Source organism: Rhipicephalus microplus, chromosome X, assembly GCF_043290135.1.
Source record: "Rhipicephalus microplus isolate Deutch F79 chromosome X, USDA_Rmic, whole genome shotgun sequence".
Taxonomy (NCBI): domain Eukaryota; kingdom Metazoa; phylum Arthropoda; class Arachnida; order Ixodida; family Ixodidae; genus Rhipicephalus; species Rhipicephalus microplus.
Window position 1 is genome coordinate 130,640,108 of NC_134710.1, and position 16,421 is coordinate 130,656,528.

Consider the following 16,421-nt stretch of genomic DNA (forward strand, 5'->3'; position numbering starts at 1 on the left):
AATGCTGTGCAGGCGCGCAAATTGAGCTCGCTTTATAGCCCAGTGGCTGCCCCTGTTAGATGAGTGGCGGCTAGTGGGTCATGACGAAAGCTGCAAAGCGGGGACGAAGAAGACGGAACATCCCGGCTGCGGCGGCTGCATTTCCGATGGAGGCGGAAATGTTGTAGGCCCGTGTGCTCAGATTTGGGTTCACGTTAAAGAACCCCAGGTGGTCAAAATTTCCGGAGCCCTCCACTACGGCGTCTCTCATAATCATATGGTGGTTTTGGGACGTTAAACCCCACAAATCAATCTTCGAAGAAGACGGAACAGATCAGAATTTTTCTTTAGCTACTAGTGCTTCTCCTTGTTCCGTTTTTCATCCCGAGTTCGCGTTTCATTCCTGGGTGATTTGGCTGATACGCATGCTCCCCACGTAGTGACACCGGTGTTAAAAGAAATTATCTCGTCTTACGTGCCACGATGCGGCGAAGAGGCGTGCCGTAGCGGATTTGATTTGACCCCCCCCCCCCCCCCCCTGCGGAGTTTCTTTAACCAATCGAAAATGCCCGTGCAAAAATTCTTTACTTAATTTTTCTTGACATTGATTGTTAGTAAATGAGAAAAAATGGAGCTGTACAGGTTGCGATAATCCTACCAAATACAGTACAATCATTCGATAGCTGTACACCTGTACCGTATTGGTCTAGTGACTGATGTACCCGGCTGCTGACCCGCAGGTCGCGGGTTCAAATCCCGGCTGCGGCGGCTGCATTTCCGATGGAGGCGGAAATGTTGTAGGCCCGTGTACTCAGATTTGGGTGCACGTTAAAGAACCCCAGGTGGTCAAAATTTCCGGAGCCCTCCACTACGGCGTCTCTCATACTCATATGGTGGTTTTGGGACGTTAAACCCCACAAATCAATCAATCACCTGTACCGTATTAATCTCATATTACCCGCACTGCCCCGCCAGCTAGATCTGCTGTCGAATTCAGCAACATCGTCATGCAGTCAGTCTCAGTCCCATGCATAGTTCAGCTTGCTTATTTTTACGTGTTTCGCTTACCATTTGTCTGCCATATCTTTTGTTTTGGGAGCTTGATTATTCGAAATGACATCTCTGGATGCGAGTACATTATTCTCGGTGCTTTCGGGTGGGCCCGCTTGCTATGTCAGGCGGGCTTGACGTCAGCTTCGCCTGGGCGTCACAGTGTATAGTCCGCTGCAATATCCTCATTCGTCGCGTTCCTCGTCGCGGCGCGCTGTGTGTCGACGGCTGCGACGCATCTCGTTAAACGTCGTCACTAGCGGCGTCGCGCGTGCTGTAACTGCACAACCTCGGCGTCACGTGACAAGCCTGTGCGCTATAGACTATACCTGCAGTGTCGGTGACTGCGGATGGCGCCGCATCAATTATTGGCGCGTGCGTTGACGCGAATAATTTACTCGAGCGCGGGACAAGCTGCATCTCCGACTGTACAGTTTGCCGACCTAATTAGTCACCAGTCGGGCGTCAAACTGAAACGGCATCAACTGTCTGCGTGCGCTGGCGCGTCTTACACGCGTCAAAGGTGTAGTGTAGCTACAACGTCAGAGACCGTTCAATTTCTGAGATAGCTGTGAACGCTCAGATTTTAACCCACTTTAGCGTTTTTCGCTTCTTCTCCTTCATTGCTCAGTTACGAAGTCGCTATATGGACACTCTTGCTGGTACAGTTCAGAATAAGTTAATCAATTAAGTATGCCTCGGAGAATGGCACAGAGGGATGGACTTCATTGGAGCAAACCAGAAACAACCTTTTTTTGAATATTGACACGATGTTATTCTACTGTTCACTTGCGGCGTCCGCGGCACCTCCGTATTTGCGAAATTCGGATTGAAGCCTCAAAGTGCCTTCAATAATTTAATGTGATGGATTTTCCATTTTCCGTTTCGTTTCCCAGGCTCGAGCAATGAATTGCATTCGCAGGCGATCGGGAAAGCCAAAATGTTGCAACGTGCAGCGCCCACCTGACCTCCACGTGCGCCATGACGTCATGGTGAACCTCTTGGGAAGCAAAACTGAACGCAGAGAACATATGGTTTAGCTACTTCATTTTTTTTTTACTGTGACTGGTTCCATTTGCTCTGAAGATTCAGCCTAAACCTTGTTTCATCAGTGTTTCACAATTGAGCGGACTTTCCTGCCTCCCCCCTCCCGCCTTGCATGAGCGTCGAGCTACATGGTACTTGGCACTATAAAAACCCCGCACACACGAGAAACTAACACGACGACATGGTCAGTGTCGTCTTCGCGTCTCTCGTGTGTGTGGGGTTTTACTGGCAGCAAATTGTCAAACAGCAAGCATTGCATCTATATATAGGCCGAATTCTTCTCGAACAGTAAATAGGCTGTTTTTTACGCACGCGATTTTCTCATCATGCATGTGCATATCTTTAACTGAGGGCTAACGAACTGACCTCAGGGTTCATTCTTGTTTGAAGCGTCCGGCACCCCCATTTGCGTACTCGTTTCCTCTCCCGCTATTTATATGATGGCTGTCAGCGTTTCGTGGCTCCCTATAGCGTGCGTGTCAGCGCTGCAACTGCGAGCACATGGCGGCGACGCGAGAGCGTATAACTGCTGCCTTCAACTTCGGATGCCTCGTCCGCGCAGCTCATATTCGCAACCTCACACTGATGCGGCGTTTCGATTTGTTTATATTTTCATAAGGAGCCGCTGTACGTCTACACTGGACGACACCGGTTATCCACGATTGTGGCGTTCGATGGTTCATGATGTCAAGGTGACTTTGTTGTATAGCGCAAAAACCGAATAAAAGTTTTCTTGTCAAAACCGTTGTCCTTAGCGGAATTCCTTTCTCGACGACTGTTCCCTCCTTGAAGCCATGTTTTTTTTTCTTTCTTTCTGTCTTGTAGCACACGACGTTACTGTATGTGAGAGGGTCATGAGGAGCCCTCCTGTACCACTACTGTATCGCAGTTACTATCAACAACGTGTACAGCAGCCGTGTGGGTGCCCTAGTATACACGTGTGCGTGCGCTGAAAAAGCTCCCCGGGCTGTCTAGATTCCGCTGGGGAAGCGCTCGAGCAAGACCATCGAGTTTGCGGAGCTATACGGGCCTGTTTTCTTCAATAGCATTTCAACGCCGTATTCCATTAGAATGCTATTTGTGTTCTGAATGAACGGGTGGCACGAGCGCATGCACATGCCGTCACGCTGGATTCAAGAAAGGGCCGCGTATACGGAAGGAATGGTGGTCGACTGTATCGGCCTTCGTGATAACCAGGTGGACACCTCGCGCACGCATAGTATGCATGGCGTATACAGCTCGCGGATGCCCTCGACGCCGTTGACGCCTCTATCGAGACGTGTAACGGTGGCGCCTCTCGCCAAAACGGTGCCAAGGATGGTGTGCGACCGGCAGCGTGACTGGACTGCAGCGACGCGCGCCTGTCCGGTCTGCGTTCGACGAGGCTGCACGTGCTCGGGCATCGTCGATCGCGCAGTCGGGTTCAAACCTTGGTCTTGTGCATGGTAGAATATGTTTTTACAGCGCAGCGGGTTAGATACGGACAGAGAAAGAAGGGGCACAGCGCTGAACTCTAGACTGAAATTCATTTGGAAAAAGAAAGGACATATATAGGAGACATGAGTCATCGAAACTGTGCGCGTGGGCACATGTGCTACAGCACAACACGCTTCATGTCTTGTCTATCACTCTTCAAGATGAAGAATATAACTTCCTGTTAGACAAGACATGAAGCGAGTTGTGCTGTAACACATGTGCCCATGCGCACAGTTTCGATGACTCATTGTCTCCTATATAGGTCCTTTCTTTTTCCAAATTAATTTCAGTTTAGAGTTCAGCCCTGTGTCCGTTTTCTGTCCGTATCTAACCCGTTGCGCTGTAAAACATATTCCGCGATAAAGATCCACCAACTCGCGTCTCTGCTTGGTCTTGTGCTCGCCACGCGCACGCCCCTTTTCGAGGAATGTTTTGCGATGGAACACCTTCATTCGTGCTCCGCAGCGCAGGATAACGTATTGCGCTGATACGACACTGCACGGCGTCGTGATCGAGAAAGCTAACTAATGTTCGCATCTGAGTGATAGTACCATTTTTAGCTTTGAAAGCAGTTGTATATAATCACGAGTGTTTATTGATTTTGTTGTGTTCAGCATGTGCGTTATATTCTAGATAGGCATGCGCAGATGCACGTGCCCTATCATGTCAGCTGACACGCAGTAAGAACAAACAGAGCTATTTGAGGTACTGAGTCTGCGTATAGTTCTGCTGGGCATGGCGGCGGATACAACAGATTCACGTATTCAATCTTATTCTCCGTAATATACATGATTATACAGTGTTTGGGTAAGTCAAGCAAGTACGAATAATGTACAGCAGCCATTCGCTCCTCTTTCAGAAAATATTGATGGTGTGTTAAAATATCGTTTCGACCATCGGTATATCGGAAGGATACAGCCGTCCGGATAGCGATCGAGGAACCGAAGTGGAAAGTTTTCGTTGCCTAAAATGAGTGGAGAGCTCAGTTTCGTATACCGCGTACGTGGTATACCTTGGAGGGCATTTCTGTCGCTTTTTTTTTATAGTTTTCACGCTTATGTTACTTAATCCGTATGCTCAACCAAAATGTGTGATGCCATTTTGGAGTCGTATAACGTGGCGTTACATGGCGTCGTCGCTTGGTCAAATGTGGACAATTCACGTGCAATACCAGGTTAGAGCGATCAGAGGCCGTACTCAACCATGTTGGGTGTATAAAACTATTGGAGGGGGATCAAGACGTTTACTAAGAAGAAGATAGTTTTCGCTTTCGAGTCCTCTTAGACGAATGCATAAAAGGACCCTGTGAACTTTTTGAGAATCCTAAGGCGCTTTTTCTTCTTCTTCTGTTAAGTGTGGAGGTACGGGGCGTCAGTCGCCTAACTCGCCGTCGCATTTTATATCCATCAAAGTTGGGTAATTTGTCGCGATTCGAATATTGTAGCGCCTGTCTGATTGAAATCCGCAACTGTCGTTGACCTCCCGAGTGGCGTAAGCGGCGTCTAGTCGTGGTCCTTGCTTCTACGCAGAGCTCGTCAAGTGCGCGGTATGAGCCCCGAGCGATTTTGACGAGTCCCGAAGGATATATACGACGCGGTGGAAATGAGCCTCGCATGGTTTATAAACGCGCGTGCCTGCGGTCCGTCGACCAGCGATTGACGCGACGAAGATGGCACGCTGACCTTGGAGGGCCAGGTGTGCATTCCGTGTACGCGAAGGACGCACAGAGCTCGTCTTGTCATTCGCCGCACGGCCGGATCGTCGCTGAACCCCTCCAGCGGTGCATCGAGCTGTCTGACCGGGCACTTGCGATGGACGTCCTCTTGACGGTCGCCTTCTTTGTGCCTCTGACAGCCCAGGCCACTGTGAGGGGCACTCGTTGGGAGCGGCTGAGCGATGTTTCCATTGCCGACGGTGGGCCTGCGTTTGGCAGCTTGCGTGACTCCGAGGAAGGACGGCCGCCCTGCTGCCTCACTTCCGGCGACCTGGCGCTCTGGCCGAAACGCGTTGCCGAAAATGCCGCGTATGGGGCTGCACGAAGTCGCTTTCACTTGGCCCGCAGAGCACGCTTGCACTCAGTACCCTGGAAGTTGTTAAAGTAATTGTACGATTAAGAAGTTTCGCGCATAGTATAACTTGTAGCCACCGCACATTCTGCATGAAGTCTACCCAAAATCCTCCTTTCCATTTTTGGGGGTCGGTGAAATGCATTAGAAACCCTGCTTCCAAGATCACACTGTAACTATCTCCCACGAGAAATGAGAAAACTACTTACCACTCACTAACCACGATGTAGAAGCAGACATTTACTGCCATTGTTCCGAGAGGCAGTAAACTCAGTCTTAAAGCTCACCACCTCCTCGTGGCTTTCATTCAGTTATTTTCTCTAAGCTCCTCCTCTTCCAGGACTAAATCATCGGTTAGTACGCGCTCAGAGGCTGCGAATACAGTGTTGACATCAGGGTTCACTACTATACCTTGACAGTGAAGCTTTCATTCGTACCCTATAGGCTGGCGTCATTGAAAAGGGCTCATACTTCGTTTTGGCCCACGGCGACAGGCATACATATGGCCAGCTGTGGTCGCGGCGGCCCGTATGGCAAGTATACGATCATCTGGCGAGGAGCACACTGTGAGTTTGGCGATTGCATTATAGAATGAATGCCCGTAGGTGCAGGAACAACTATCGGCTGGGTGCGTAACCAAGTGAGAGAAAATTCACATTGCCACCGCCACGTTGCATTCTTTTCCATGACGAACGCAGTATTCGGGTAGCTTCTTCTTTGGTGGATAAGGGGCTAGGGTATATATATATATATATATATATATATATATATATATATATATATATATATATATATATATATATATATATATATATATATATATATATATAAGGGAAATAAGTGTATACCTAAGGGCTCGTTTTTCCGTGTTTTAACACAATATTAATGAGATCTAACAAACAGTAATGCCAAGGAATGTACAGGGGAAGTTATTAGAACCAATGGAATGTAAATAAGAAGAAAGAAAAGTGGATGAAAAAATAACCAACCGTGGGCAGGAAACGAACCTACGACCTTCGAATAACGCGTACGATATATATATATATATATATATATATATATATATATATATATATATATATATATATATCACAAAGAAGAAAGAAAAAGAAATAGAACGGCTTACCGTGCATCGATTCCCTTAAGCTGGGTACCCACTACGCCATAAATAATCATATATATATATATATATATATATATATATATATATATATATATATATATATATATATATATATATATATTTGTGATCATGCAAATATTTAGGTCACATCAAGCCAGTAGTGGTCATCATACAAAATGTGAAAAATAAGTTAATAAGAGGAATGACCTGCGTCAGATAACACGCTGCATCGTGGAGATAATTCTCGTACAGACGCACCATTTATTGTTGAGCTGATGAGGTCTTTCTGATGCAAGAACTAGCGCCAATTCCTGCATCATGGATATCACAGCAACGCTTGAAATCTCTCGTTCGAACTGGTTGAGCGTTATTTAAAATAAATTTTTGTTGCATTACTTTTTGTGTTTAATTTAAGCATAACATCATTGTTATTGGGGGGGGGGGGGGGGGCTAGCATAGAGTTACTTTTGCATACAGCAAAGTCTCGCCCACACTGATGTTAGCAGTTTCATATGTATACTTAAAGATCTTCACGTCGATGTAAGTCCGGGAAATGATTGACGTGCCAAAACCACGATATGACTTAGGGGCACGCTGTATAGCGGGGTCCCCCGCTTTAATTTCGGCCACCTGGGGTTCTTTACCTAAATGTGTGCACACATGGCTGTTTTTTGCGTTTCGCTCGCATCGCTGAAATAAAGAGCACATTTTCGCATATTCGTTAAGCTTAATTTTGGAGAAACTAGATAATAATAATAAATATAATAGTAATAATTCGTGTTCGTAACGCAAAAGTGGAGGTTTTTTTTGGGAGCGCCGCGCGTATACGGATGCAGAGCAGATGATGCGGCCAGTAAGTAAGATGATGCTTCAGGGTCGAGTGCCTTGAAAGGTGGCAGTGGCCCGTGCGGTGACCGTGTGAAGCTCTCCTTCCACAACGGCAACGTTCATTTACCCCCGCTTGAGAGAAGGGCAAAGATGGGCTCGCGCAGTCAATGTCAGGAAGTATATAGGCTAACTCGCGCGATGCGATTAATATAAAACAAGCTGTACGGGTCAATGGTGCCTCGGTGCTGTTGGCCTCGAAATCTACGGGGTCTGACTCCCGTTGGTATTATTCCGGCTATTATTACGCGCCATTGTTCTCGTGGCAGAGGGGGCAAGAAGAAAAAGCATTGTAGCTGGTGTGACCTGTGAACTGTAATTTCTCCTCTAAGTGGCCACTTCAGCTCTCTTGGTACAGCTCTCACGAATTTTGGCCTAAATAACGATGCGAAGCACCCGCGATCGCCGCAGAAATTCTGCAGAGTTAAATGCCGCGGGCAGTCGCAGCGTTTCGACATGCCTGCTGGGGCCGACCGTTGCTTGCCAAGGAAAATGAAGCACGCGACGCACTTCGCTTCTTCAACGATGGGGTCATTGATATTCGTGCCGCGTTGCGATCCTCCTGGATGTGCGCCTGGCGTGCGTAGCAGTGAAAGCGACGTCACGGACTTAGCGGACTCAAACGAGTGCCTTGGGGGGAAAAGAAAAATCGATTTTAAAAAGTAGTCTTCTCTTTAGTTGAATATGTGCCAAATTTCGTTACGATGTTGAAGGCACGTACATCCGAACTCATCATCGTTTTACGCGTTTTGCGTGTTTGCCTCGATTCATGTGCCATATATGTTATCTCTGGGTTATACGTTCCGAACACGCTGTTTTCGTTTTATAGAACGAAACCTTTCAGGACTCTTTATTTTCGAATGGTGTTGTTATAGTAATGTCGCGACACAGAGTTTCGGTGAGCGCAGGATCGCCGGTAAAACGCGATTTTCGTCATTTGACGTTACCCAAAATAAGGGTATACAGCACTCGGCCCATTTCAACGGCGGTGATTGGCGACAGGTATTGCTGACTGGCTGTGCGTTGAAAACCACGTAGCAAAGAAAGTAGTGCAACCTTGGGGCTTCACTTTTTCAATGGCAGCAAGTTTTGTGGGCAGCTGGTATGGCTACGCGTGAGTGCCTCGCTAATGGGTGGGGGGGGGGGGGGGCTTTTGACTGTTATGAGGCAGTACTGCCGACTTAGAAATCGGTCTTGTTTCAGGCTTATATTTTTACTTTTGGTGACAGAAATGCCACTACGAAGACGCTCTTTCGTCATCTTCGCAATGCCGCAGTCATTACGAACACGGCTGACTTTTACTAAATAGACGGTCACTGGAGAGTATACCGCACCGCCGTTCAACAACCGCAGCATACGCCCGAAGGTTGAGTGATGTAGTGCTATAGCGGCATGTCGCGGCAGAAGTTCGTGTGGTGTGGCAGCGCGGCAGAGGCATTTCTTGGCGCTCCGGTGGCTTTGGAGTCGACACAGCTTCACGTGTGCGTTGCCGGAAAGCAACCTCTCAGCCGCGCGGCGTTTGGCGATTGTCTGGTCCGCATGCATTTCGCTATGGTACCTGCCGACTCTTGCGCCAACGTCAAATTCTGGAAGGGAAAGTGCTGTGGCTCTCGACGGTTGAGCGTATAAAGAACACTCAAGGTCCTGCCTCGCCGCGTCGAACACTTTCGACTGTCGGCGTAGCCCCCCCGATCAATCTTGAGTCTGATGCACTTGGTGTAATGGACGGCCGTTAAACGGCGTCCGAATCGGGAAGAAGCACGCGTAGTCGACGCAACCGCGTTCGGTCATATCGATCAAGTGGCCGTCCCAGATTGCTCTCGTGCTTGCTACCCACCAGCAGCGCATGGCGCCCCGCATGTGGCAGGCTCTGCAAAAGAGACTCTTGCTGAGTGAACCGAGTGGAGTCGTTCTACCGTGCGCTCGAAAAATGTCGTTCTCCGTATGTGTATATGGGGCCGTGAATGCCAGCACTCGTGAATACCAACGTCGACGCGCTAATAGTTTACTACACAAAGTGAAACGAGGTTGAAAACGACGCCTATATAAACTGTGTTTGTTTTCCCCTTCATCACGACGTCCTTGTTTGTTCTTTATCATGGGCAGGCCGCATGCAGGTCATCCATAATGGGCTCTGACGAGAGGTGCCAGTAAACAGCAGGTGGCACGGCCTATAGAGAAAACAGGGTAGTGTTGCTGGGTTGTGCAGGGAGTAATCGCTCGCTTGTATTGAACTCAATATTGGGGTTTTTTTCGTCTTCCTCGTAACGCGAGTGCGTTATACTTGCGCCTGTTGTGCCACCTACGTCACTGCGAACGCATATACTTCATTGCACATGTCCGAACGAATGGCGCTAAACGGCTGCAGCGCTAATTCTCCTCACCAGTTTCGCGTCCTTCCTCGTTCTCGCTTTTGCGCCCGCTCCTTTTCAGCCGCGCGCCTCATTTGTGCGCCTCGAGCGACGCCGCCGCAATACAGCACCCGCGGTGCCTTCTTTCCCGCTGCTTTTTCTCGCGGTTTAATCGGCCCTTGCCATCTCGGGAGCCGGCTGCGGTTCTGTGCATATAGCGTTTCCGCGAACCGACTGGAATACCGGCGGCGATGGCAGAGCACCGATTCCATTCAAGGACGCCAGGTGACGATAAACAATGGCCGCTGTTTTGTCCAGGTCGCAGTTTTTTGGCGACTGCTGTCCGCACGCGGCGTGCGCCGCTTGCAAATTGTCGCATGCGTCGATTGATACTCTGTTTTTATCGGGCACGTCCAGGGTAGGACAGCATTGCCAGTGGCGTTCCTACAGTTGGTCGCACTTACTACAGGCGCCGCAGGTCACGGCTTTCTTGAAGCCAAGTGCGCCATCGTATGTTGTGGGTCCCTTGCCAGAGAAAGATGCGGTGAGATACACTGCACGACGGGAACGCATGAGCGTGCGAGGTGCGTGTGCCACGTTTTTTTTTTCTTGGCCGACTACGTGTTTCTATGTGACGTCGTTGCTCATGTCGAACCTTATTTAACGTCCATAATAATACACTACCACTTCCCAAAACCACAGTTTGATTGAGGCACGCCGTATGGTGGAGGGCTCCGGAAATTTCGACTACCTGGGCCTGAAACACTGTCGCCTCCATCGAAAATGCAGCCGCCGCGGCGGGGATTCGATCCCGCGACATGCGGGTCAGCAATCGAGTGCCATAACCATTGGACCACCGTGGCGGGGCGAGCCTTATTTAATGTTGCCAATTTTGCAGCGTCAGAACATAGGACAAAATTTGGGCAGAGTAGAAAAGAGTGCTCTTTGCTACTCAGTCCCGATTCCCCCCGTATGTTCATGCGTTGTAGCATCGGTCATCATGAACCCGTATCAACTAGCCCAAGTCTCTACACTTGTTTCCCATTCCACGAAGGCATCGGGGCCTCGCGAAGAAAGTTTGTGTCGTGCTTTCTTAGACATGCGGTGCACATTTTCGCCATTCTGTCCGCTGCCATTTCAGGTGTGGATGGTTCGCTGGAGCTCTGGCGTACACGTTTCCTTCGGTGGCACATTTCCGTTTGAGCTGCAACATGCGGTCAGGGCGAGGCGGTGTGCCGCGCCGCCGTTTCTGCCTCTCGAGTACGGCTGGCTGTCAACGTATGCTGCGTCAATGACATAGCGGCCGACTCGATGCTTAGCTTGACTGCCCGAAAATGCTTCGCGAGTAAAGTTCATATCCGTGCTATATTTTTATATGTCATATACCAATGAATGACAGCGCAAATGTATTTTATTTTCATGACTTCGTTGATTCCTGCGTAATGTGCTTTTCCTCGTCTTACGTGAACTCGGCATATGCACGTGGAACCAGCACGAAAACTTCTAATGCCAACGGGAGCGCCATAACAAGCACATCATGGTGATTCAATGGAAATAACTTTCAGTAGCCCATTACTTCAATTTCCTATCACCACGAGGCGCATTTCAGTTCTAGATCTGGACGTGCGTGGGGTTCTCTATGAGGGGGGGACGAACGTTTACCTCCCCCTACTTCCGTTAGCCGAGTCCTAAACACGCCATCCTTCACAACAGATGAAAAAGTGAAAGGGGAGCGCTGGCGTGCATTGAAATGGCCTGCCTTTGGTCCGTGAAGGTTTCCCGAAATGATGGAAGTGAACAAATTTTTGGTATTCAGCACGAGGGGGTCTTTGGCCGCCATTATTCACGAAAACCTGCGTCATCATCACCATGCTCCTCATACTGAGACAGGACAAATCCATCCGACCCCTCTCCCCTAGCCGTATTATGTCTGCGGTCATGCGTGCTCACGGGGGAGAGTGGATGGACCTCCCTCCCCTCAGGTGATCAAGAGGGGACGGCAACCCAGTCTGCCCTACTCCGTGGTGAGTGCTTATGACCTATGTGGACACATGGGTACTAACGTCTACGAAGGCTGGCGTCTGTTATCGTTCAACATGTCGTGCCGTTCTACTGTTTCTCGTATACCGGACCGTAATTCAGTTGCACGCTCCAACTGTTGTACAGCACCTCCTGCCAGAGCTAGCTGGTTCAACCATTCATTCGCTGTCCCTCTTGGTTATAGCCTGAGTTAGCACGCGCACTAGATTGGTAATCAATTCATATATCGCGTTTGCAATATCCCATTGTCGTCACTTTACGAAGTACTGTGATCCAAAAATATTGTTTGTTACCGTCTCCCATTTCCGTTTACGTAATACACGTGATCATTATACAGGATTGTCGTGGATTTATAGATGACGTGTCACTGTCCTGAGAACATGGCGTCCATTCCAGGGCGTTTGCAAAGGTTCTCTGAGGACAGATGAGAAGGACGGATGTGGCTGACACGTCCTTCTATACTGAGTTAGCTTTTGGCGAGCTCCGAATGTGAGCACTACAAATGTATATCTGAAACGCACATGTTTCACTTGCGCACCGATGGTTTTGTGGTACCAGGTCGTCACATGCCGAGGTCGTGGTGAAGTCGCTAGATGAGCTTATTACTGCGTTGGGGATTTATCACGATACTACAGGGACACTGATCTTGATTTTACCTATGCGATGTTGCGCTGCCATTGGAACTTATTTTTGATATGCGGGGTTCAACGTCTCGAAACCACCATATGATTATGAGAGACGCCCTAGTGAATGGCTCCGGAAATTTCGACCACTTGGGGTTCTATAACGTTCACCCAAATCTGAGCACACGGGCCTACAACATTTCTGCCTCCATCTGAAATGCAGCCGCCGCAGCCGGGATTCGATCCCGCGACCTGCGGGTCAGCAGCCGAGTACCTTAGCCACTAGACCACCGCGGTGGGGCTGAAACTTATTTTTAAATAGTCTCATTAGAGCACCAACATTATTTTTATCTCTATGACCAGAGAAGCAACGATCCAACCATTCGAAGATTGAATAAAAGCGAGATGGGTTTATGGGCATACACACTCACACGCCGATGTTGTTTTTTTTTAGCTCATTGTTTAAATTTGCTCAACGAGATTTATTTTTTGTTATGGAATAATGTATTACTAAGCCTTTGTTGATATCGTATTATTATTATTATTATTATTATTATTATTATTATTATTATTATTATTATTATTCGGGAAGGCCTGGATGAATAATTCCTTGGACACATTTTTACTATAACTGAGCGTTACGCTTACGCAAATCTACTATCGTCGTATAGGGGTCGTGTATGTGGCCCATCGTTCCGCATTTTGATACGTTAGGCGAAGCATTAAGGCAAAGTGAGTTATAGGAGCAATACGTCCAAACACCCCTTACGGAAATACCATATATGGCACCTATATAGGTTATATGTGGCCACATATAAGCATATATGTCAGCATATGTGGCATCCATTTACCTTATATGGATGTATATCTGGCGGAGTCGGCTCATGTATGGGGTTATACACAGCCCTATATGACGTGGTTGGCCCATATAAGGAGTCAAATCCGGCCTTATAAGGCACGGCCACACCATTAATAACATATCAAGTGGGTACGGGCCACATGATAGCGAAGATCTATCGACACAGGCGTCAGCGCATGCATACACACGCGCATCAGCATACATACTAAGCAAAAACGTAGCCCCCCCCCCCCCCCCCCCCCGAAAAAAATTTTTGGCATTGCGCCTGATACGAGGGGTTCAGACCTGCCCTTTCGAAAAGCAGTTTGGTGACGCCCCTATCGGTGGCCCTCGTATATTTCGCGCCCTTCTCTCTAGAACTGCATCGCCCCGCAGCGGTGGTCTAGTGGCTAAGGTACTCGGCAGCTGACTCATAGGTCGCGGGATCGAATCCCGGCTGCGGCGGCTGCATTTCCATTGGAGGCGGAAATGTAGGCCCGTGTGCTCAGATTTGGGCGCAGGTTAAAGAACCCCAGGTGGTCTAAATTTTCCGAGCCCTCCACTACGGCGTCTCTCATAAACATATGGTGGTTTTGAGACGTTAAACACCATATATCAATCAATCAATCAATCAATCAATCAATCAATCATCACTTGAGATTCGTGGCAGCGTGGTCGAGCAGTGTTTCACAGCCATTCAACTACCGACGCGTTTGTAGTCAAGCCGACAGACAAGTCGTTGAACGGTCTGTCAAGTCTCGTGCTTTGGCCCTTTTAGCGGCGGCTAGGAGTTTTCCTGCATTCCACGCCTTTCCAGCAGGCATGTGTTCCTCGGGAGCGCCATTCGATCTCCGGGGTCCTGCAGATGGCATCGGGGCATCGCCCTGACCAAATAAGGCCGCCTTGTGCGGAGGAGGGGGCGAGCACGCACACACAACCACGAGAACGGTGGCATCCAGAGGTCAAGTGGCCGCCTGGCCTCTCAGCCCCTCAAGCATGCCCCCTGTCAAAACAGGATTTTTCCCACCGTGGAGCGAAAGGAACCAAAGCGCGCACACATCGCCGAATCCCCCCTGTCCAATCGGCTTTCGCAATTCTCTGCGTGCTTGGTCGTTTTATAGGCGCGTGGCAGTTTCTTTCCGTCTTTTCTTTTGCTTTTTTTTTCGCCATTCCGAGACACTTAAAACCCCGCACAAAACCGGCGCTGCGAAAACGTCTAGGGAATCGCTTTTGGTGTCTATTTAGAAGCCCGCAGGTGTAACCCCACTCGGCCTCTTCGCGGCACTGCGACCACTGGGCTCGCGAGATATGCGCGAGAGAGAAGTGTGCGCCGGCCTTGTTCCGTTTCGCTGAACATTCCCCTCTACCAATGTCGGGACAGGTGATGCGCGAAAATGGCAGTTGTTAGCGCTTGCGTAATATATAATATTATAATGTACATGTATGTATAAATGCTCGCTGGTTTAGGCTTTGGTTCCGAGATGATCTCTAGAACGAGAAAGTGATCTTGGATTGTCCTTGATTTACGTGTCGTTTTTCTAATTAGGTGGCATTTCTACGAAGCGGCATACCGGCGCGGTTTGTGGCCCACAAAATGAAGATGAAAAGTAAAGGAAGAAAAATGGAGTTTTGTGCTGTCCGGTATTATCAGTGTGAACTTGATATAGCTGTACAGCAACACAACCATGTGATGCACAACTGCACTCCATATTCGTGGGGAGGGTGGGGGGATGCTTACTTGGCAACTGGCCACCTCCGTGGACCATTTGAGAGTACCTACCCACTTTGCTCGGCTCCGGCATCAACTTGACACTTTTTCTGGACTAGCCCTGGCCTAAACAGATCCGACGACTGCGCCTGCCAGCAGTGGGCATCGGGCAGCCAGAGCACCGGACAGTTCCTTGACTTCATGCCTGTTGGAACACTTTCGAGATTGAAAAGAAACAAAAAAGTGGAATGTATTATGCATAAATTACTCTCATCGCAGGCAACTGCGCAGTTTACGTGTGTTATATTCCTTTGTAGTACGTTGTGATCATTGTCTTATATTACGTGCGTTTGTCTTCCGCAGCTCGTGTGCAGCCTTGGCCTAGTACTGTTCCACGCGCTCGAGTACGGGCTCCGACCGGATGAAGAACATGTGTTGAGCCGACCCTTCGAGATGCTGCTTGACCGTATGACGTCCGCCGACCCCGAGGCGAACTCGGAGGCCGAGTTGAGCTCGGACGACGAATCGGGCGAGGAGGACTGCCATGACGAAGGCATCGAGAAGGACTCCGGGGAGGACGACCCGGGCGGCGGTGACGGAGGCGATGGACCCGGCAAGACCCCGCACCGGGCGGGCCTGACGCTCGCCAAGGTGCTCGAGGTGTGTGCTTGCGCCTTTCTTCTCCGGAAAGTTTCCCAGGGCATTCGGTTAACGGTCACGCAGAAGAACTCTTAACGGAGACAGTTTCCTGGGGGTCCCTTTGTTCGGTTCTACGTGTGACGTGCGCACGCGGCAGTCCGATGCGCATGATCTCACGACTTCGCCCTTGACCGCATCGCGCGTGCGTCTTCGGACGGTGCTGAAGAACGCGCTCTTCCGGGCGAGTTTTCGTTTACGGCGGGAAACACGGGGACCTTCTTATCGAGTCGTGACAGCGAGGCCCCTGCGCGCACGTTTTGGTCGCGTGAGGCCCGTACAAAGCTCGCAGTGTGTCTGCCGCCTCACAGTGGTATTGATCATTATCATTATTATGGTCATTCTTGTGAGAACAAAGAAATGACTCTCATTTGTTGAGTTTCCAAATGTTCGCTATAGCGGTGCTGTGTTTGTAGCTTTGTAAATCGTATGTGCATGTGTAGGTTGCGTTGCAATTCTTGTACGAATTCCTCGACTGAAATGTTCTAGAACCGACTGAGGCATACTTCTGCTTTGCGACCAAGTTCCCATTTAGTATT

At 49.2% G+C, this 16,421-nt stretch overlaps 1 protein-coding gene across 3 annotated transcripts in view; it reads left to right on the top strand.

The window, feature by feature from the left end:
• spir (spire type actin nucleation factor) overlaps positions 1–16,421 on the top strand; it is a 200,808-nt gene that overhangs the window by 90,011 nt on the left and 94,376 nt on the right. For all 3 annotated transcript variants that reach the window (XM_075877714.1, XM_075877713.1, XM_037427752.2), the window contains exon 3: positions 15,550–15,846. In XM_075877714.1, coding sequence (XP_075733829.1) covers positions 15,550–15,846 — 297 coding nt within the window. The remainder of the gene's footprint in view (positions 1–15,549; positions 15,847–16,421) is intronic.